Source organism: Heterocephalus glaber, unplaced genomic scaffold (assembly GCF_053883595.1).
Source record: "Heterocephalus glaber isolate CG9 unplaced genomic scaffold, H.glaber_assembly_v1.0 deba00001504, whole genome shotgun sequence".
Lineage (NCBI taxonomy): Eukaryota > Metazoa > Chordata > Mammalia > Rodentia > Bathyergidae > Heterocephalus > Heterocephalus glaber.
This window is the reverse complement of record NW_028258324.1, coordinates 20,130,151-20,154,763: the sequence shown is the minus strand read 5'-3', so window position 1 is coordinate 20,154,763 and position 24,613 is coordinate 20,130,151. Positions and strand designations below refer to the sequence as shown.

At 36.6% G+C, this 24,613-nt stretch overlaps 1 protein-coding gene across 3 annotated transcripts in view; it reads left to right on the top strand.

The window, feature by feature from the left end:
- The window catches only part of Slc9a9 (solute carrier family 9 member A9), a 611,274-nt gene that overhangs the window by 31,144 nt on the left and 555,517 nt on the right, over nt 1–24,613 (top strand). For all 3 annotated transcript variants that reach the window (XR_015440847.1, XR_015440848.1, XM_004834393.3), the window contains exons 3-4: nt 14,857–14,934; nt 16,397–16,473. Coding sequence is in view for 1 of the 3 variants with exons in the window: in XM_004834393.3 (XP_004834450.1) it covers nt 14,857–14,934; nt 16,397–16,473 (155 nt within the window). In the remaining 2 variants the exon portion in view is untranslated. The remainder of the gene's footprint in view (nt 1–14,856; nt 14,935–16,396; nt 16,474–24,613) is intronic.

Sequence of the window (24,613 nt, the reverse complement as noted above, 5' to 3'; positions counted from 1 at the left end):
TGGATGGCAGCACATCATAATGGAAATGTGTACAGGAACAAAGGGTTCCTATAGAAAAAGAGAGAAAGAGGATGAGCAGGACTGGGCTTGCTCCTTTTATAATATTTTCTCTTTAGAGGACTCACGGAGGTCACATGAATACAACCTCATGCTGCCAATGACCTAAGGATCTCTCATAAGCCTCATCTCTCATAGGTTCCATCATTTTGCAACATCATCACCCTGAGACAAAGTTTTTAATTACAATGGATGCTTGAGAGACAGTGGCTGCACCCAAACTGTAGTCCACTCCATCATTTAAGTGCCCTTATATGTTCATTTATTTACAAATTAGATGCAAGTGCTACCATACCAATACATTATGTTATAAACCATATATAACACTAGAATTTAAAAGGTTGATGTAAATTTAAAAATCTCTCTCTCTCTCTCAACATCATCTTTTCCACTCCCTAGGATATGGACACTTCACCTTAGAGACCAATGTAACATATTTTATTTGTGTTATACTTTAGTTTTCACCATTATTGATAATATCTGTCTGAATCCATCAAGCAATCATAATATAATATCACAGACTGGGAAAATTATAAGCTGTAAAATTTGACCTGCCTCATGGTTTTGGAGGCTGGGAAGTCCAAGACTGAGGGTCCTGTTGGATGAGGGCCTTTTTGGTGTGTTATAACATGGTGGAAGGCATCACATGGTGAAAGAGCATGAAGGGAAGAAAGGAGACCACACTCATCTTTTATCAGGAACTCATTCCCATGGTAACTAATCCACTCCTGGGATGACAGCATTGATCCCTTCATGGAGGCATAGCCCTCTTGACCTAAAAGGTCCCCCCTCTCAACACTGTTGCATTAGAGATTAAGTGTCCAACATTTAGACTTAAAAAACCATAGCAATATCTTTCTTTAAAAATCTCACTATTCTGAAGTCTTTAATACTGAGTCTTAAAGCACCAGTATGTGCATGGGCTCTTGGTCTCATATAAGGATGTTCTTAGGAGCTGATTAGCTTTATGGGAGCACCTATCTCCAACATATATGATTTCAGACTACTGTACTCCAATATCCCATTATTTTGTGTCATAAGTCTATAGCCATCGTTCTCCTGTTGTATCTTAGCTGAATTGTAAGAATATTCATATCTATAATGTTTTTATTAATTTATTTTGCCTTACTAGACTATAAGCTCCAAGAGGGCAGGGATTAGGTCTGCTTGATGGCCGCTGTTTATTCCAGCATGGCTGACACATGGTAAAGAATGTAGATCTCCATAAATGAAGAGATGATGTAACTAGGTATCTAACATTCTCTGCTTCTTGTTGTTATTTCTCACTGCTATTCTGCCCTGTCTTAATTACTGGATATTTTGTATCCAAATATCTATGGCACTTTTCTCCTTGGGGTGAAGTATGTGGGCTCTCATATAGTTGTTTACTTTTCAGAGTACTGAAGTGCTAAAAATCTCTTCTCCAAATAATCAAATAGTGAGGGAGGTGGAGGGAGATGTAGGCCAGGGAGAGAGAAAACAAAACAAACCAAAACACAAGATAAACTAGGAAGTGGAGGAAAGAAAAAGAGATTTCCCATTAGACTTTAAGCCTGAGTAGATAAAATTTAAAATGGATGTTTCAATTCTTTCCCCTTTGCTTTGTTTCTTCTAAAATATTAAACTGTGGCAGAAATGCACATTTATCATCACAGGTCTTCAGCAGGCAATTATATAAGGCTCCATCTGACTATGTTCCTCCCTTCTCTCCCCAGGTCAGTAAGAAGCTCCTCCTGGGTAGTTTATACACCCAAGGTAGGATACACATAGAGCTGGCTCACAAGGGGTCACTACACAAGGAAGCTGGATAGGTAACCAGGTCCTCTTCAGAGTTCTGACTTCTCTCCGCTGCTACTCTCACATCCATTTCTCATCACAAGGCTAACTGGGAATGATTTATCAAGTTCTGCCTCAGAATTGTGTGGAGCAAGAACATGCTGCAAAGTCAGAGTACCTTTACTTTACCTCACCTTCCTCCAGACTGTTGCTACTGGATTGTCAGAAAAGCAGGCAACCTGAGATGGAGTTAGTGGGCAGGATGTTTATTAAGTGTTCTTTAGACCACACCTATGGATACAAGAGGGAGGAAGCCTTAGTGACAGATGGGGAAGTTAAGCTGCGATGCACATCCAAGAATTTTGCTGGCTCCTTGGGAAGCTCTGGGGTATCAGAGTCAGCCTCACATGGACTCAGATGGCAAGGTCTCTGAAAGATCAAACTGCTCTGTCTTTGGGTTTGGAAAGGAGTGTAACCTTGAGTGAGATGGCTCTCTGTGGTCTTTGCAACCTTTGAAGGAGCTGACCACACTCCTAGTAACAGGAACCACAAGGCCTTCAGAGAAGGGAAATCTGGGGTACCTCACAGTATCCCACACATTGACCCCCTCATAAGCTGGGAGGATTCCTACCTATTTTATGCCCAAGACAGGACTCAAATGTTGAGTTAACACAGAGTTGGAGTAAAATGACTACAATGGAATTCTACAGCAGGCTTCTCCTGCCACTTGAGAGCTGATAATTTATTACATTTTCAGGAATTTGGTGAGCTAGTTGTTAAACCACTGGAAATATGAAATGGGCCACAGTGGTTGTATTTACATCAAAGAAATTGGCAAATGCTACAAATCAAGGATTGTGGGTTGTTTTGTTTGGGTTTTTTCCCCTCTAGGGAGATGATTTACCAGCACACCACTGAATATATTCTTACTTAATTGTATTTTTAGGGGAATTGGAAATATCCAAACACTTCATTTTTCATATCCATAAAATGTCCTTCCTTAATAGCTGTCTTAAAAATTCATTGTTGAGCCACCAGCGGTGGTGGTACATGCTTGTAATCTCAGCATTTGGGAGGCTGAGGCAGGAAATCACCACAAATTCAAGGCCAGCCTGGGCTACATAGTGAGTTCAAGACTAGCCTGAACCAAGACCCTTCTTCAAAAAACAAAAACACAAACAAACAAAAAAAATCCAGTGTTAAAGCTTTATATGTTCAGCTTAAACTCTGCCTCTAAAGACAACATATGGAAGTGTATAAGGTTCCAAAATTAGACCTAGGAATGAATCTTATCTTTGCTAAGTGAAGGTGTTGAGATCTTGAACAAGTTAATTTCTCTGAGTATTTTTTCTTATCTATAATACAGGAATTAAGGTTACTTTCTTTAGAGGCTTGCTTTTTAGAATGAAACAAGAAAAGTTATATTCAGTGTCAACCATGTTGTAAGTATCAGTCTGCTTCCTTTCTCCCTTTTATAAATGATCACATCTGCTCTTGATGGGCATGGATTTCTCCTTGGAGTAAGAACTTTGAAGTAAGTTAATGTAAGAAGGTTTTTTGATTTTTTTTATGGCACTGTTTTAAAAGGTGAATGCACTATTTAAAGAAAACCCACCTTAATTTTAAATCATACTTTCTGCTGATTTCAGCATGTACTCTTGTCCCTTCCCTTCCCCTCAAGCACACACTATTCCCCACAACCGTCCCCACCTCTGATTGTGCTCCTTGCTGGCTCAGACCTTCCCTGTCCAGCTTCTCCAGGCCGGTTGCTCCCTGGTGCGGTCTTGTGATGGGGAAGCTGTGTGCATACCTCACAGCTGAGGCTTGATGGAGCTAGCGCAAACTCAGAAAGAAATTGTAAGGTCAAGGAAAAATTCTAGGACTGGGATTCTTCTTATATGTTGTGAGGCAACAGAAAGCACAGAATCTTTTGCTTATAATATAAAGTTTGGCCAAGATAAGATCAATTACAGACTTGGGAAGAAAAAATCGGTCCTAATGCACAGAATTTCAGTTGTGCTGCATGCCTGGGCCCCCAGGAATGGATAAGTCTTTGTGAAATGGGGACCAGGCCCTTTTCACATCCATATGTTATTTTCTCTTCTCCTGCTGATATCATGTCAGTTTGAAAACAGACTCACAATGTTATGTCCATATTACAGCTAATGAGGGGTGGTAGGGCACCCCCACATGAAGAGCAGGCCTGCAAGAGACCAGCAGCAGCCAATCCAAGTGTGAATCAGTTAAAAGGAGTCAGGCATCTAGAGTCAGGAATAGTAACCCATAGCATTTGCCTTAGAACCTGAGACTTGAGAACAGCAGGAAAGTTGTTATAAATGATTAGTCAAGGACAACAGGCATTACCTGGACCTGTTCTATATTTCAAACTAGGATGTATGATCACTTTTGTAGAGAGTCACACAGATAACAGGAGCGAGTTCATGCTGGGAAACACAGGAGATTCTTTCTACCCATTGATGACTTGGTTTCATGACAATAACCTGAAAACCTAAGCATTTTTATGTTTGCAGCCAATGTGACATAATAGCAGTGGAATAGATGACCTGAATCCACTCATGAGTGGCAGATAAGATATTGTGGTGTAGAGGCCAATCCATAGACTCTTATACCTTGTTCAAATGGTGCATACCAGCTGTGTGATCTTGTGTATGATAATTAACCTCTCTAAGCTTCAGTTTCTCCATTTGTAATTACTTTGTAATTACATTTGTAATTCAGCTTCTCCATTATTGATTACTTGATAGGGGCCATTGTGAGTTGCAAATGAAAAAATACATGTAAAACACTTAGAATAGGCCTGGTTCACAGTACATGCTCAAAGCAAGTCAACTGTTGGCTTTGTTGTCATTATGTTATCAATAAAGCAATGGACTTGCAATTAAAAGCTATGGCCTAAATGTAGGCCTTGTTGTTTACAAGGTATGTAACTCACATACCACCGCTTTGGTTCCACATTGGTAGAAAAGGGTATTTACAATACTTAAAGGGCTACTGTGAAGAAAAAAATGAGATGCTAATTAAAAATTTTAGCAGTATTATGGGAATATCAGTTGTTATTTTTGTTATAATTATTATTATGATTGACAGCTAGTAAACATACCAGGTTATAAATGAAGAAGATAAATCTTGAATTTTAGCAATGACAATACATTTCTCTTTTCTGTAATAGTTTGTTATTTATAAAGGCTTTCCCTATTACCTTGTCTGTCTCAATCTCATCATAATTCCCGGGGCAAACAGATATTATCCCATATTATGGAGAAGGTTCTGAAAGCTTAAATTACCTGGTCAAGACTGATCTGTAGCAGAACTTGAATTAGAGCCATGTGTTCTGATTCCTAGTTCAATGTCCTTTCCACAACTCCATGATGCCAAATTATATATTTAGAAGTATGAAAATGTTTCAGTCTTAATTCTCCACTTAATTTTTGCCTGGAATTGTATCACTGCCTCCTTCCAATGAAATATTATTGTTTTTATCTATCATTTTCACAGGTATAATGTGTACAGTGGTATATTTCTAACTTCATAATTTTAATAACTTGAAAAATGTCAGTTCTGTGGCATTATATTCTCTCAATTTCTCACTGGCAACTTACATTATATTTCTCTACATTCTTCTCTTATCGTTGTTCTCTGTGAACAAAGCCAACAGTTGACATGCTTTGAGCACCTGCTATGAACTAGGCCTATTCTAAGTGTTTTACATGTATTTTTTCTTTTGCCATTCACAATGGGCTCTATCTAGTAATTAGGAATATCCTAATTTTCTAATGGAGCAACTGAAATTTAGAGAGTTACTTATCATACATAAGATCACACAGCTTTAGTTCAGTTTTGTGAACTTCAATGAAACCAGGGGGAAAAGGGTGACCTAGGAAAGACTCATGAAGTTTCCTGGGGCAATTGGCCATCTCTATACAAGAAAAAGAATTATATTCCTACTTTATATCATATAACAAATGAAGTTGAGATGGATTAAAGACCTAGCTTTAAAAGGCAAATTAGAAAATTTAAGAGTTAATATAACATCAGAAAAGTAAAAAAATTTTTAAAGTAATCACCAAAATCTCAAATAATAAAGTAAAACAATATATTTTACAAAATTTAAGTTGAAATATTTTGTATGAAAAGGAAATAACCATAAACAAAGTTAAAAATAAAAGTTTAAGAAGATAATGAGAATAGAAGGATGAACTTGCAATTTAAATAACAAAAACTGAATAGTAATAAAAAAGAAAATCATACTGAGTAAAAGATATGGTCAGAAAGTTCACTAAAAAGGTTTAACAAAAGACCACTAAATAGGCAAAATGTGCCCAACTCATTAGTAATGGGAAATGCAAAGTAACCAATGATGTGATAGCATTTTATTCCTATCAACTTACCAAAAATTAGATGTTTTTCAATATTGTGTTGAGTAGAATTGGAGAAATACTATAATAGTAATCTACTGTGGGAGTGTAAGTTGTTATAAATCACTTTAAAGTAATTGACAATACCTACTAATGTTGAAGATTTATATACCTTATAATTTAGCAGTTATACTTGTAGATAAATTTTCACATGTCTACAAAGACTTAAGTATAAACATATCCATTGCAGTATTTTTACTAATGGCAGAAAATATGAAATAACCTAAGTACACATCAAAGAAAAGGGAAAAATAAACCAAATCCTTATATGTTCATCCAATAGAACAATACACAGCAATTTAACTAAATGGGGAAGATCTACATGTATATGAATATAGATAAATCTCAAAAATGAAGCTGAATGTAAAAGTCAGGATATAAAATATATGTATTTAATTTCTTTAAAAGTAAAAAATATGTACAAATAATGCCAGTTGTTTATTGACACGTACATATGAAGTATATGAATACAGTCATAGAAGGAAATGACACAAATTTTAGGGATTCTGTTATTTTCGGGGAGGGAAAAGGAGGAGGAATTTCAACTCTGAAATATTGAAAATTTGTTTGAAGGGCTGGGTCACTCCTCAGTGGTGGAGGGCTTGCCCAATGCATGCAAGGCCATGGTTTGATACCACACCACAAACTACCCACTTCTGCTGCCTGAGTAAGGTTTTACTTCATTGCTTAAAACACTAATTAATTTTTCATTATATATATGTATTGCTCTGATTGCTTCTTTAACTTTCTGAACTTATTTAGGATCTTAATTTAGCTTATTTAACACTTTGCTGTTAATGCTCTGTCTTGATCACTCCTGGCTCTTCCTTCCTTCTTATGACCTTTGTCCCTTTATTTCCCCTTTCCTTCTTTTCTCCTTTCCATCTAGGAGGCATTTATCAGGCCCCTAAAGAGCCCACCACTCACCTGCCCCACTGAGGGGCCAGGGGCCCACCAAAACTACTTTCTCACCACTTAACCTCCTGTACCCAGTTCTTTTTTTTTTTGGTACCAGGATTTGAACTTGGGTCCTCACGCTTCTGAGGCAGGCAGCAGGACCACTGAGCTAAATCCCTGGCCCCGAACCCCATTCTTTGTTGAAGTCAACCAAAAAGGATCAGTATACACTTCCAAATTATAAAAATCCAAAGGATTTCTCCTCAGTTCTCAAAGTCCTTTCTTCCGTAACTGATATCAGGGTTAGGGTAGAGTCACCTTCTCCCCAGCTGATGTCTAGATCAGCCAAGTATAAAAACATAGGGTTATTTTAGTAGTTGGCATTCTTGTCCCATCTGTATTCATCAAATTTCAGATACATAATGAAGAATTAGAAAAAAGTATGCCCCAGATGCAGTACTAAGAAATTATTCTAAAAAGTACTTGCTATTGATTTCAAGTTCCAGTTTCAGGGGACACTATGTTTGTGTTTGCTAAACCTGGCATCCTTTACCAGGGAGCAGCATCTTCCTTGTGTGGTCCTCTTCTCTCTGTTTCCTTTGGCCCTAAACTCTCCTCTCCTCTCGGTTTCTTCATCATCACCCTTCTTGACAGTCTCCTTGTTCTTCCCTTTTTCTTCCCCTTGCCAGCTTTGTCCTTAGTGCTCTTCTCTTTTCTGTGGCATTTGCTCCCCAGAGATCTTGCCTATATTCAGCAAACCACATCTTCCATGCTGATGATTCTGAGCATTTCTCCTTGGCCTTGACTTTTTTACCACCATATATTTCCCAGTGTCTCACAGACACCTCAGTCTTTTTGAGCAGTAGCCTTAATAGCCCTCAGGTTTTCAGACCCCTCTTACCCTTGCTGAGCCAGCTCCTCCCCAATCAGATTTTCTCAGTCACCCACCAGGTGCAAAACCACAGGCTCTTGGCAAGGGGGCTGTCATTTTTTAAACCCTTATTTCATCTACCAGCCTTGCCAATCCTCTCTACCATATCCCTGGTACTTGTTGAATGAGTGGTTCATGTGTCCTGGGTTTGTTTCTTTCCTTCTCTTCTGTCATAGCCACTTCTTTTACATTAACGTTACTTTGTGCTCTCTCTCTCTCTCTGATAACTGCAGCCTGAAAAAGTTTTCTTTTCATCCAAGCTAATCCTGAGTTCCCTGTAAACTAATCTACATATGGTATCTTTTTTCAAATAAGAAAAATATTTTTTCAGCAGGTAATTGTACATCCACATGGCTTAATGATCAAAATATTCAAAAATGTAAGTTGAAATCTGAAGGGTTCATTCAATATCTTCTCTTTTGCCTACCTGATTTTCCAACTAGATGAGAAATAGGTACAGAAGTCAGAAAGATAGAGATAAAAAACAAGGTGAAATAATGGGGCCTGGTCTGAAGGTTTTAGGAACCTTTACTGAATGCTTCAGATGAGCTGACAAAGGAAGAAAAAGAGAAAACATCAGAGATGAGGAGAATTTTAGAGGACTGGCTTGGAAGGGAAGTATGTCATTTCTGTTCACATTTAGTTGGCCAATCTTATGGCCCTACTTGACAATAAGCAAATCAATCAGCACGTCTGGTCAGGAAAAAAGGAAATGAGGTATGTGAGCCCATAGCACTTTCAGCCTCACATGTCAGCCGTGCTTTTCTGCCCTTTTGACTTTTCAATAAATTTTAGACAGCAACCTTATCAGTTCATGGACAGTTTCTTCAGCTTTTCCAACAGTTTTAAGCAATCTATGTTATAAATTAGATCACAATATATTTAACCAGTCCAGGGTCCAATCATCCTCAATGTTTTGTTTTGTTTTATTTCCCATCCTTTCATCCACAATGAATAGTTTTGTGCTTATATCATTCCACATATATACGAGCATATTTCCAGAAAAAATTCACAGATTAGGTATTGCTGAATCAAAGGGTATAGACAGTTAATATTTTGATAGCTATTGTCAAGTTACTCTTCTTAGAGGTCACATAAATTTATATTTCCAATAGACATTTTGTTATTTAATCCTGCTTATATAAAATACCTTAACTTTTCTTCATGTTTGAATGAGTATAATTTAAATCCATTGCCAATGAACTTGAGAGAGACTCATAATCTGGATAGTATCCACTCACTAGGCCTTACTTACCTCTTCCTTATCCCTTAAGACCCTATATTACCTATTTCTGTTCCCGAAATGTACCTATGCCTCCTATCTCCAAACATTGCATCAACATTTTCCTTCATTTAGATTCAAGTCTACACCAAGAACATTAAGAACATTTTAAATTCATTTTCATAGCTAATCTTTAAAAGCAACCCTAGGATATAGATATTTTCATGATCATAGTTCAAATGAAAAAATTGAGGCTCTAAGACATCACATTAGATGACCAATCTAACCAGTATATGATATATTTTACTAAGCATTCTGAGTCTACCCTTCTTTCTCTCACTCTGATACTTCTCAACGCAAAACAACTTAAGGCACAGAAAAGAAAATTTACACCCTTCAGTAATTTTAGGTGTGTCCCAAAGCTGCCTGCCCTGACTAACCCAAGCTTTCTTTGAAGTCTCCTATTTGTATTAAAAATGCATACAGATCTTGAATTTTATTTTTAAATACATCTGCACTTATTTTAATATTTAAAATGTTCCAAATTACTTGCTACCAACTATAACTAAAACTCCAGGAAACTTCCAGCTTCCTCTGTGGCTTGGGGAACCTTATCCACTGACCCCCGGGCATGCAAAAGATTGTAGTCCTGGGTGTTGGTGCTCCATGGGTAGATTAACCTCGCCCATCCTTCAAAACCCAGTTCATTTGCTGCTTCAACATCAAGCCTTCCTACAGGGTCAGCAAGCCCAGAGGAGTGCCTCTGTCCTGCAGAACTCTGAATACCAGCTTACCTGAGTGCCTTATTTCTCCAATTGTACAGTGTCTTTCCTTTTTTTGCCTACAATCTTCATGGAATCAGTTTGTATCATTAAGAGTTTTTTCATATTCCTTACAGCATGAAGATGCCTGCTAAATTTTTAATTAAGCACTGAAGAGAATTGAACACATTATTGTGCTATTTTTACTTGACCAAAGAACTCAACAATTGCCAAAATAACAAAATCCTAGTTCTTAGTCCTAAATCTTAGTTATGTTAGCCCAGTGTTCCCTCAGGAAGCACACATGTAGTTTGCCCATGAATACACATGTAATTCCCAGTGATATCCCTGTCACATTGATTGACAATGGGCATTCCATTAATTTCTTCTCCTGTCTCTGGAAAATGGGGATAACTGCATTTGCCAGCTACCACTCAGGAATGTTGTCAGAATTGATGAAACAATGCTTTTAAAAGACCTCTTTGGAAGGACTATGCCACGTAAATCAAACTTGCTCACTAGAGGGGTTATTTTAGTGCTTATTTATATAGTAGTTCAACAGAACACTAATATTTCTTCTCAGATAAGTCATATGGAGTCACTTTGTGCTCTAATACTCAGTGGCAAATAAAATTTTGTATCTATAACCTTCTGATGAACTTGGGAGTTAAACTTGGTATATTCATTCTATTCTTGGAAATTTTCCAGTTGTTTAGCACTGTGAACATATATCAAAGTGATTTCTAGCTAAATATTTGTCTATATATGGGATAATTAAAATATATTGCATCATTCTAAACATATTGCTATCTCCCATATTATCTTTAATATTTGAATTGTATAGTTTAAAAATCTCACTGCTTTCATAAAACATGCACCATGCTTTCATCTCAGTTTCAGGTCTGTTCCAAATTAGTCACATCTTGTAATGTAATAGAACATTTAAAAAGTAAATGGTATAAACTTTAAATTCTGGTATCCATCTGTAAATATACTGATTGTCACTTGCCACAAGTGTTAAAAGTAACATTTCAGTTTCTCAGTTGTATTAGCTACAGGTCAGGTGCTTAAATTAGTAGGTCATGTGGCTAGTGACTACCATATTGTACAGTACAGTTGTAGAATATTTCCATTGTCACAAAAATTTCTATTGGGAAGAACTTGTCTGTAAGATTTGTATTTTAAAATAGTAATGAAAGTCCTTTTACTGAAAATGTTTAGCTTTTTGCTCTTTTCCTCACCTTCTCACTTAGATTTATTTCCTTAATATTTCAAGAAAAAATTTTTCATTGTTTAGGCTTTGAAAACAGCCTCACCTCCAAAACTACAGTATGAACCCAAAGTCTGAGAAAAATGACATGTGGAATTCCCATCTGGGTGTTGGTACAGTGGCCGATCCAGCCATTTCTCAGAAATTGTCTGGGTTTGGAGTTACTCCCAGAACTCTGATTTAGCAGTTCCTAAGCTTGCAGCAAGTCTGAAAGGAACACAAATCTGTTTTGTATATACACATAAATTCTTGTATACTGCATGCCATTCTCAGCCTGCCAGTTTCATGTGACTGCTCCAGAAAATATCATTCAATAGCACATTAGTTAACCTCCAGGTAGGGAATAGGGCATTCTGATCATTGAAATGTTCTTGTTGAGTGGTTAACTGGAATTTTGCAGACAAACTGCTGAGGGAAGGGATTTTCTGCTTGGAGGTTGTGGCACTGTGTTTCTCTCTTCCAGATGATCCCAGCTGTGTTGCTTCATCCCTCAAGCATTCAGGAATACATCTCCATACTAAAATTTTTAAATATGCAACTTGCTGTACTCCCAAGGAAGCCTCATAAAAAAATAGATCAACAATGGAGTCTCTGATCATTTTAGAAAAGAGAATAAACTTGGAAGGAAAATTAAAATCTTCACACATTTTAAATAGTTGTGCAACCTTCAAGAGTTCTTGAAGAGCTTTTTGTTTGTTTGTTTGTTTTTTTACAGAGTATAACTCAAAAATATTTATTCACCTATTTTATTTTCTTGGTAATAAATACTTATGAAATACTTACTAGATGTCAGGCACTTCTGCAAAAACTTTACAAATATTAATTCATTAGCTCATATAACAACCTTGTTGTTAGGTATCACATTACTGCTGAAGCACAGAGACCTTAAACAGCCTTCCAACTCAAGGAAGTTGGGATGTGAATCCAGGCAGCTTGGCTCTGAGAGTCCACTCTTTTAAAACTACTCTAGAAAATGTATGTAACAGAAAGAACCTAGATCATGAGCTGAAATGATTTTTTTAAAAATGTTGACTAACTGACTCCATTTTCATACATTAAAAGCCAGACGTTCAGGAGCTAAAAAGTGAAGTCAAAATACTAATGCTTCTGCCCAAAAGCAGTTATAAAATTTCAGGACCCAAAGGAAGATGTTTTAAGAGCCCAGAATAAATTATAGAACATTAAATCTGGTAGACTTAGGCTAATTATTTCAGAAGAGATTAATGTAACAAATTTGTTTTATATATGGGATGGATAAATCATCATTTTTACCTTTTGTGTTGATTATTGCACACTCAAAGGGACTTTTTTTACTCAGGCTTTTGAATAAGCCAATGTAACAAAAGAAATAACTAGAGTTTAATCTTGTCTGCATAATACAAGGTATACAATTTTTCTAAAACCCTGAAATGTGAGATTAGTGAGAGGAAACCACCAATTGATGATCTACTACTACTTAGGTACCCTTCAGCTTTCTTAGTTATATAGCAAAAACGCTAGAATTGGTTTCTTCCTTTCCTGTTATTCCTAACACTTAATCTACCAACTGCCCATTCTGTCTCCATGTATCTGGAAGCTGCCCTCTTCTCCCCACACCACCATCAACTCTCACCTGGATTATGTAGTAGTCACTCCAATGAATCTCTTAAAGCACAAATAGAATCCTTTCACATACCTGCTCTAACTTTGTGTTGGTATCTTTTCCTCTTGGAATCACCTTCCAACACCTCCCAATCGCACCTTCCTTTTCTTCAGTCTCATCTCCCCACACTCCTCCCTTTGCTTGCTCTGCCCAGATATTCTGGCCTTTAGCATCCTCAAACACACACAGGTACTTCCTGCCTCTGATTTCTGGATGTGTTATTCTGTCTGCCTGGGGTTCTCTTCCTTCATCTCATCTCCTTGTGGGGCCCCTTTTCTGCTTTTCCATCTCAGTTCACATGTCACTTCCTCAGGGAGGCCGCTCTGACCACAAAAACCCTTACATCTCTGTCACAGCCCTTTGATCATTTTCTTCATAGTACTTGCTATGACTCAGAATGATTATTGGTCACTTTAGTTAGTAGGTAGTTAATTAGTTGGCTTCATCTGTATTCACAACTATCAGGAAGGTTTCAGAGGGCAGAAGCTTGGTCTTGGTCACCACTCTGTCTCAGTGTCTAATACAGATCCTGATGCAAGGAGCTTCTTTTTGACTATTATGCAAATAAATGAGTTTTTCCCACTTGATAGGAGCCAATCATTTTTAGAAAATGACACTAAAGTACACTGTCAAAAGTCACACTTAGCAACATACTTTGTTTACAACCCTACTAACAAAATCCCCTCAAGTATAACAAGCTATCGGGAGAGTAAATCTTAAATAGTTCATGATGGCAGAAGAGGAGGTAGACTCTCTCTCTCTCTTGTTTTACAGTATGCAGTATGCTAGAGTATATAGGAATATAGGAAGGCTTTGGAGACAATAACCTGGATCTAGAATCCCAGCTCTATCAATTACAAGCTGCCTGATGTTGACAAGCCAAAACCTCTCTGAGCCTCTGTTTGTGCCTGTGTAAAATAGATTTATGTACCATTTGATCTCCAATGCTTAATATGCAGCCTGGAATGATGGCCGAATGATGAGCCAACAAATGCATGAATTCTTTCTCTCTTTTTACCTGTAAGGACTAATGAAATACAACACTTAGACTATTCAGTGGTGTGCCTCAGGGAAAGTAGGCACATAGACTGCCAAGGAAACATCTCTTCCTTTCTTCTAGCTGACCTCCTTCTTTTTCTCAGGTGTTTGGGCATAAGTAGTACCTATAGTATAAGACTCTGGCTTTTTGGATAAGCCATGGAAAAGCTTGAGAAAGCTGAGGAATATTCTTATACTTAGGGCTTCCCAGGCATTCTCTCTCTCTCATCAGTGAATAAACTAAAAAATCTATTCTCCCTGGCCAAGCGCTGAACTAGTTATTATGTGGAGAAACATACCAATGTATGGACAAGTTCCTAGATAGAGAAGTTCATTTTTAGTAGAACAAACTAGACTAACATAGGTGAAACCATCAGTAAGAAAGCATAAGTGCATGGGCCTGATTAAGAGCAAGACTGAGTAGAAAAATCTGTTCTAAATCTGTTCGATCCTGGGTACCAAAATAACAAAAAACAAAAAACAAAAAAAACCTTCTGAAGGCAAAACAGCTGAAACACTACCAACTTCTTATACCAGAAAAAATAAAATATAATGAAAACATTTCAAGTATGAGGAATTAATACTCAAAAGAAAAAAATTTAGCAATAAGATAAAAATTATAAATTTTGCATTTAAAATATTACCTTAAATTATACTGCACTTATGAATTTCCAAATTTTCATTTTCTCCTATTTTTATCTCTAATTTAGTAGTGTTTGTGTGCCTCAAACAAGCTTAGCAAAATTTACTATAACTGTTTTTTAAAAATACATTTTAATGATCTAAAGGAACATATTTCTAACTGCTCTTTTCTCTTTTCTGGCAGATGACATTTGACCCAGAAATCTTCTTCAATGTTTTATTGCCACCAATTATATTTCATGCAGGATATAGCCTAAAGAAGGTAAATATATAGAGACTATTTTCTGTTAGCATTAAGTGGAGAATTTACAGTACTGATGAAAACACAATTATTTTATAGACCTGTCTATTTAGTAAAAAAAAAAAATCATTATCTTAGGTATCCTTACATAGTCAGAATTCTTCTAAACTCGTTTGGTCCAACACGCAGGCAATTGTCCACATGAAGTTCTTGAACCCTTGAAATGTGGCTGGTCTGAACTGAGATGCTTTTTAAGTGTAAAATATGCACCAGATTTTAAAGAGTTGGCATATTAAAAATAGTATAGACTGTCACAATGTTTTATATTGATTTCATGTAGAATTGACAGTATTTTAGATATATTGATTTAAATAAAACTATCAAAATTCATTTCAGCTTTATAACATTTGTTTTAATATAGCTACTAGAAAAATTTTAATTGACATATGTGGCTTGCATTACATTTCTACTGGGCAGTGTTGTTCTAGATGATAACTGAAGAGTTTATTTGTTAACATTATGTTTATCCATCTGGGTATAAACTCAAGAACGCTATTGTCATAGAGAGAAAGCTCAGTTTTGCAGTTTCTATATAGGTATGGCCTGACCTTGTACATTTCATAGATTAATAATTCACGTAAGAGTTTAAGTGCTGCCATTCCCCATGCTGCACAATGAGGCTCTGGCCTGTGGATTTCTGAGAGAAGAAGTAATTCAGCTGCTTTCCTGCTGAACACCCTCCACCCAGAGATTCCTAGGGCTCTCCTCCCTTTAGCCTGTCATTTTTGGAAGCCAGGCAGCTTCTGCATGACAGACCTGATGTTTTTTGTGTGTACTCCAGGCTCCCTCTTGCTGTCAGTGCTGGCTTCTCAAATCTCACTAAAGAAGTGGAAGGGAGTTTTCCTAAGTAAGCATTTAAGAGATTTAGAAGGCTGTGTTTATTTAGGTCATCTTTTCTCATCATCAGTCCCAATACTAGGCATCATTTTGTTTTTAATTCATTAATCATTCAGGTTTTTAAAGTTTGGTTTCATGAGATTCAGAAGACATACAAAAGAGAAGCCAGTGATCCAATAAAAGCCAAAAGGCAACTTATATCAAATGGTATTTTTTAAAATGTGAAAGATGTTACATTTACAACAAAACTTATTGAAAACTGTTTCCTCTATTAATTGTCCAAGAATCCTGGGTAGACATTGCCCCACCCAGTGCCTTGCCTTCCTCTCAGGTCCAGCTAATTGAGGCCATTGTCTCATCCCTATTTTGTCATCTTTCAGGTGGGGTTTTCCTTTGTTCCCCTGTCTCTTACAAAGAAATCACTTAGTCTCTCTGGACATAGCAAGGTCAGAAATGAGGCTCCAAAAACAAAATTTGCCTAAATGGTATGAGAAAAGCAGGCCTGTGAAAAGTGTGCAGTTATTTTTATTTCTTATTACACTAAGAAATGCAGATGTACTCAAATGAAATATTTTTTTCTCCCCAGAGACACTTTTTTCAAAACCTAGGATCTATTTTAACATATGCCTTCTTGGGAACTGCCATCTCCTGTATAGTCATAGGGTAAGTGACATTCAGAGCACAAGGTGAAATTCCAGGTGACTGCGGGGTCAGTGATCTGCAGGAGGGATCTCAAACTTCCTGTACTCATGCTGGTTGGGCCAATTATTTATTTTCTCAGTACACTGCATCTGGAATTTTTGTTTTGTTTTTTGCGTTTGTTTTGTTGCCAAGCTGGGAATTGAAGCCTGGGCCTTCTTAGTACTAAACAAGCATTCTGCCACTGAGCTACATCCCCAGGCCTTGTATTTCACACCTTTATACATTTTGTCCAACTCAATTCCAAAGTTTACATGTCTTCTCAGAAACACAAGCTTCAAATCATAGTAAACTGCAATTGGATTGTGAGATTTTCTCTGTGAACTTTGGACTTCTGATTTAGAAAATATGGATCACTTGGCTTGAGTTGTGTGAAGCATATTGTGTTATTTTTTAGCTTGAATAATGTACTGTATTATTTTTCCCTTCACCTTTGTAAGACCCTATCTGTATTTGGCAGGAGTACAATAGTAACTATATGTCAAAAGTTTTCTTTCTAGAGGGAAGTTTACAAGAGAGCAGTCTGAAACCGATATGTCCAGATATCAGCAGAGCTTTTTAATTCTGGGATGGCTTTTTGGTCGATACACTGTAGAATGTGGATGTTTTTCCTTCAATATATTTTATTGGTTATGCTGCTGAGTCCTAAGTCAAACTGTAGAGACTCTGGCTTGTGGCGTATTATAAAGCAAAATGTGATCCAAAGTGGTGAAGCCCGACCAATTGACTTACAATTCTGTCCAATACATTAAAGTTCCACTGCAAGAAGAATGTCCAGCTGCAATGATTGTGATGATGTAGATGTCTTAAATTGTCCAATACAGCCAACACTACCCTTAATTTTTACTGTTTAAGTGCTGTCATCCCCCAAACTGCAGAATTGGGCTCTAGGCTGTAGGTTTATAGCTGTTGTAACCCTGAACAAGAAACAGATGCTGCAAACACACACTAGTGACACCCAGCCCTTCTCCTATGTAGTATTGACTGTGTGCCAATGGAAGGCTGAGGAGACGTCTCTACTCAAACCAAAAGTAGGCAGATTCTGTGTTAAAGATTCTGCAAATTTTTGTTGAGTCAAGACTAGAACAACTTGAGCTACATAATGTGAAAATATTTAGCATGTTTAAGGTAGAGAATAAGTTAAAGATTTCAGCACCTGAAAGTAGAATCTTACAAGAAATAAGGGAAGAGTATTGGCAAGTCCAGTCATTTTAAATAAGATACTGTTAAGGAACAAGGGTGTATTTATATGCTGTTAATCTTGGTTTACAATTTCAGAACCTTTGAATGAGAGGTGTATACTTAAATTCAGACCAAACAGATACTTTTGTAACTTGGTGACCCCCACACACACCTTATATAAGATATACTGAACCCTTAGGAAATGACTGGTTTTATTTTTCTAAGAAATTAATGGTGATAAGAACACCCACAAACATTTATTGGTTACTCTATATATACCATGCCCTTTAAAAAAGTTGTTTAAATGGATTATCCCATTTGATCCTTAAAATAATACCATTACCTTATTCAATAGATGAGACAACTGAGTTAAAGAGAGAAAAACTCAGTGGGAAGATACAGAGCTGGGATTAGTAACTAAGTAGTTTGGCTCCAGAGTAAAATTTTTAATACCAAAAAATCACCCCTGCTTTACCTCTGTTTGTTGAATATTATCACTAAAACCAATCAATCAAATTCACTAATGTGACACGTGTTTCTTCATCAACCCAGTAGGAATCATCATAGACATGGGAGAATTTTATTTGGGAATTTTGTTGCTAGCTAGCATGGGTCCTTGCTTTAATAGAATGGAAATTAAAACTAAAGCATAACTTTATAGAAAAAGAAGCTTTAATTGGAAGGTTAGAGGGAAGATAAGAAAGTTCTTTAGTTTATGTAGCTAGAAAGGGCATATTCTGACACAGGGGTTTAGGCTGGCCTTGCAGGAGGCCAGCTTTCAAGGATTAGCTGATGGGCTGAAGTCAGCTTGATCATTATCTCAGTCCTAGTACTGTAGCTTTGGAATCCTAATGGCAGACAGAAGGTTCTCTTCCCAGGAAGAAATTGTCTGTCTGTGGTGGTCTCAGTCATGTAAGGCTCAGCCATTCCAGGAGTCCAGGTGATCACAGGTTTAGGACAATGGCTGGAGGCATCTGGGCCTAGCTAAGTGTCTCTGTAAACCTCTTATTTTGCTGTTGTCAGTCTTGAAAAGGGATGAGATCATATAAATTCAGGGCTAATAAATCTTGTCAGGCTAGCTTCTCCAGACATTCATCAAATGATCAACATGCCCCTATGCAGAGCTGAGGGGAGATTTAACTTGAGATTCACAGTAGCAAAGGGTACAAAATGAAGGTCAAGCTTTATTCTCCTTTTAGTTACCTTCTAGGTATCTGTATGCCCAGTGAAGGATTATAGCAAAAATGGATTTTAAATCTTTGACTCTACCAGAAGAAAACACAAACCATATGTTTAATGAGTAGCAGATAAGGGCCCAGTTTCTGCCTGTTCCCCATCTGTATGGTGATCTCTGACCACATTGTGACCATGGCAGTTTGATTCATAAAAAATTCACATTTTTAAGGGGAGAAGAGATGTCTGAATTTATGCAGATATACTTGCACGGTGCAGGCAGGAGGAAGACTGTAGGATATCCAGATGAACTCTGTGAGTGTGATTTACAGAGGAAGTGGATCCTTGGAAGTCACTTAATGGAAAAGCATGAAGCAGACTTAACATGTTGTTGAGTTCATTAGTTGCAGTGTGTGGGTAGAAAACATTGGCTAAGGTTCCAGGTTGGAGAGTAGGTTTCACACAGCAGTGTCAAGGGATATAAGACTGGGGAGGCTGGAGAATCAGTGACAGAAAGTCATGAAGCCTCAGTACAGAATGAGTACAGAATGAGATCAGTACAGACTACGATGTGGAGTCCATGGAATGTGATTGTGGGACTTCAGTGAAACGCAGTGAGGGGGTCAAGATCTCCTGAGGGGAAAAATTGTATCAAGTCAAACTACAGCTTGGTTTTAGAGTTGGACTTAGAAATTTCACAGGAATTGAAATCATTGAGCTCATATGAGTGAGTCCTTCTTAAATGTATTGACTCAGTATCATTTCAAAATTTAAATATAAACTATATTTCACACTACAGGGGAAAGATTAACAATATCACTTCTGGTAATAAAAGTGGAGAAACCTTTTGATTTCATTTTGTTTTTTAAGCATGAACTATTCTTCAAGAATTCAACTGCCTTTTCTAGAATCATCTCTCATTTTATCACATAGGAACTATTATCTTTGGTATATCTTCCTTTTAAAAGCACCTATATGTTTGACATATTTCTCTATTTAGCTCCTCCTTCTTTGGAGCTATTTCTTTATATTTGACCCTGACTCTGTGCTATCTACTACAGTGTGTCACAATGACAACCAATATATTTTGTCCTAACAACTCATTAGTATCTCTGAATTTGTGTGTGTGTGTGTGTGTGTGTGTGTGTGTACTGAGGATCGAACTCAGGACCTTGTACTTGTGAGGCAGGTGGTAGCACCACTGAGCTAAATCCACAGCCCTGAAATGTTTTTTTTTTTTAAGAGCAATGAATATGATATTCTTTTAGTTTATCTGTTAATGGGGAAGTAAAACAAATTCCATATATAAAAAATTAAAGAAATAAGCCTGGATCAAAATGATCCAAGAATGGGGTGTTAATTTTAAGAATAGCACATTTTTAAAATTTCTTCCCAGACCTAAGCTTTTTACTTGTATTGTCTCATTTTATTGTCACAACACCTTCATGGGGTAAGCACTATTGTTATCCTCACATGTAAATATGAGGATGTTGAGGCTGACACTTGTCCAAAGTTACACGGTACATAAATAGTAGTAAGTGACAAAGCCAGCCTGACTTCAGAACATTCACTCTTGGAATTTCCTTGTCCTTCTTCTTCTTTCCTAATAAAACAATTCATATTTCCTGTAGTATTTTAAAATTAATAACTACACCTTCTTAAGGCTTCAATAATTTCAGATTCTTACAGTTAGCATTAGGGTTAGCAATTATGAAAAATCCAAATATTTAATAATTAGTTGCCAAGTATGGTCATGCACACCTGTAAACCCAGCACTTGGGAGGCTGAGGAAGTATCAGCATGAGTTCAAAGCTAGCCTGGACAACATAGTGAGAGCCTCTCTCAAAAAAGATGAATTGGCTATGAAAATAATTTCAAAGTGAGAGATGAAATCTATCTTTTCTTATTGGAGGCTGTTGAAGGATGGTTTGAATCCATTTTACATCTTTAGAATTATTGGACTCTTGGAAACTCACTCAGGAAACTGGATTTATAAACGTGAAGTTGTTCACATTATTCATGTCAACATTCCTCAGGACTGTTGACTTTCCTGTTGGGCTCTCTAGCGTACATACCACACAAAGGCTGTGCCTGACTTCTCTGTCCATCTGTCCATGAAGTATGGGCCTGAAGGGAGCCTCATAGATGCTCCCCCTTTGCCTTCTGTGTTATCTTGCCTGTTTGCCTGGGACCTTCAGACCTAAGTGACCTTGGCACTGATTCTAGAATTACTGCTTCTCTGTCCTTAACTAGAATAAGGTACAATGAGGTAAAATACTGATTCCTAAACCTAGAAGGGACACAAGAGCTAGAATAGAACCCAAACATAAACATATAGTTCATAGTTGGTGGCTGAGTCCTACCTCAATGCTTTAAACTCTGACCCTGTGAAGAGAATGATTTAGAGCAGGGTTCTTAACCTGAGGAACAGAAACTCTGAGATGGTGCACAGAATGACTTCAAGAAGGCAGTTAGGCTCCTTCAGTTAACTGTGAGTTTCTACGGGAGAATCTTCAGAGACTTCATAATTTCATAAGATTCTTTAGGACATTGAGATCCATGAAAGGTAAACAACTTGCATGCTTTTTAAGAGCCTGGACAAAGATATGGTCAGGGGAGAGGATTTTATGTGTATCCATATTTAGTTAGAACTGAAGGTTTCTCTTGGTTGTCTTCAGGATGGCCAGAAAGTCTAGGTATACACATGTAGGAAATAGTAATAAACTAGTTATTATGTATTTGCCTGTGTTCTCAGACTTGGAGTTCATCCAGTATACATCTCTAATAACAGAAGTGTTGTGTTACAGGTCTACAAATGAATATTATTTTTACAAAATAGTGCCAAATTGTTTTTTCAGTACAATGATACCTTTTTTTTCCCTCCTAATTTTTGGCAGTCTAGGGGCTGGGGATTTAGCTCAGTGGTAGAATGGTCATCTGGGTTCAGTTCTCAGCATCAAAAAATTTTTAAAAAACAATAAAAACAGCCCCACCAAAAATATTTTTGGCAATCTAGTAGTTATAAAAATTATATTGTTGTCTTCATCTATATTTTCCTGCTATTAAGTTGATTGTATTTTCACATACATTTTCTCAGATTTCTTTCCATTTTTCTATTGAGTTGCTTTGTCATATTTTCATTAATTTGTTAAAGTTCTTCATACATTCCACATTATATTAACACACACATAAATATATATGTAAAGACATGTTAATTTGTGCCTTGTACTTTTATCTTGTAAAAAACATGTTCTTAATCTTAACATAGCTAAATTTATAAATATTTTCTTGTATGTTAGCTTTTTTGTATTTTATTTAATGAGTCATTCTTTATCCCAGGTATAGAAAAATATTTCTTTTAAAGTATTTGAAAGTTTTCTCTTCTGCAGCAAATTCATTTTCTGGAAATGATTTTTGTGTATAATAGAAAACAGACCTCCAATTAAATGTTTTTCTTCTCAAACAGCCAATTATTCTACCTTTTATCATTTAGTCTTCCCTTTCCCTAGGACTTTCTTCCATGTATTATGTTTTTTATTTTTAGATACTGAATTCTACTTGATTGGTCTATAATCTGTCCTTTCACCAAGACCATAGAATTGCTAGTTGGTCCTAATTATGATATCTTCATAGTCTTTATATCTTATAGGGAAAGGCATAAAAGATACTCTTCTATTATTAGTTCTTCAGTCTTTCATATAAATGTATTCCAATACATATATCTATAAGTATACATTTTTTAAAAAATTGTAAATATATTTAAAATTTTTATTTATATTTATATATTTTATAATTATATTTCTAAGGGTTTTCCTCAGGAATCCATTTGTACATCAGCAAGAGGAGACATATAAAATGATATTTGTAGCAATATTATTTACCATACTAAAAACTTGAAAACAATTCAGATTACATGGACAGAATAGGCAAATTCACATAATGTAGTATTACACAGTGGTGAAATACAATAAAATAAAGTCAGATATGAAAACATGGAGGAATCTCAGAAATAAGGTAAAATCAACAAGTTGAGTCTTTAAAAACTTCATTTTAGTATGGCATCATCTTTATGATGCTCACAAATGACCATGATTAAATTATATTGGTTAAACCTATATGCATGTAGTTGTGAAGGCATTTATGCAAGTGTTTGATAAGTAGGGAAATTACAAACAAAATTCAGTGACATTATTATTTCAGAGGAGAGGCAGGAAAATGGGGTTGAAAGAAATACATAAAAGAGATAAATATTTGACAATGTTCTGGCACATGGATTGGGGTGTTTTTTCCAGGTATTTAATATATTCTTGCAATATATGCAGTAATGTACATATATCTGCTATGTATTCTCTTGTTTGTATCAATTATGTTAAAAAACAAAATGAGAAGGATACAAATAAAAGGAATTATGAATAGATTTTAAAACTACTAAATTATGGTGCTTATTTCCATTCCTGGGAAATTGATTCTTCTATTGTTGTGTGTGTGTGTGTGTGTGTGTGTGTGTGTGCATTTTTAATAAGAACCACTAAGGTGGGCAGGCAGCAGCAGAGAGGAAAAATGCCAACAAAGTATTTGCCAGTGTCCTCAGGTTAACTTTTATCACCCACAAAGCCCCTTATGTCTCCTCTCTTCTCCCATCTACGACACATCGTTCTTCTCAGTCCCTGCTCCTCCCGTCCAGCTGTGTTTCCTCACTGGCCCTGGAGGCAGTGTCTGGCTCCTGCTGTCTGCAATTCTTTTTCTCTCTCCTGGGGACAGTGACACTCAGGGAAGTGTGCTGAGTCAGACTGGAAGGCCCATATCTTCTTTGTGCATTCATTTACTCTTTGGATTCTGAGCGGGCAGTAATCGCTGTCACTGGTGTGTCAAAGAGAAAAATAAATATAGTATACTGCATCCTAGACGCAGCCAAATTAAAGAAAAAATCTCTAATCTGTAAAGTACAGCCAGAGCTCCTTAGCAGTGTGGTTTCTCATATCCATATCACAGTACCCATGGGCTGTATTTATGGCAGTGGAGAAAAGAGTGAAGTTTATAGGGAAAAGAAACAAAAGATAGGATGGAAGAGACTGTGGGGAACATAAAAGGATGTGGTTTAGCGGTAAAAGAGGTCAGTCCTTACAGCTGTAAGTGTGTACTTATTATTTACAAATCTAGTCCTCCTGCCACAGCCTGCACAATACTGGGGATAAGAATGACAGAGAAAAAGAAACAAGCTCTGAGAGAATCCAAAAGGGAAACAAATAAAACCTGACTCCAAATTAGGAAAAGAAATACTGAAGAATAACATGGTAAAGGAAGAGAAATGTCTACTAATGAAGGAAAGATGCATAAATAATTGAAAAGTATCCTGGAAAAGCCTTATTAAGCTTCCTCTATTCTAATATTATTGAACATTATATCCTAAGGATTATAACTATTGGATTTTTTTAATGTGAAATATTCAAATCTTGGATATACCCAGTTGACCTTCATTCTCTAGTAGCCTCAGATATAAGGTCAAATATTTTTTCTCAGTTTGACTAAAATATAATGAAAGAATTATAGTAAATGTGGCATAGCATTACACACACACACACACACACACACACACACACACACACACACAAACTCCACTCAGATAAATGGTTAAAAAAGGGGGGGAGTTGTGTTTGCTTTGGCAGCACATATACTAAAAAAGAGGAGAATATATATGTTGTCTATTGCTATCGAACAAACCACCCCAAGACTTTGTGTCTTATGACAA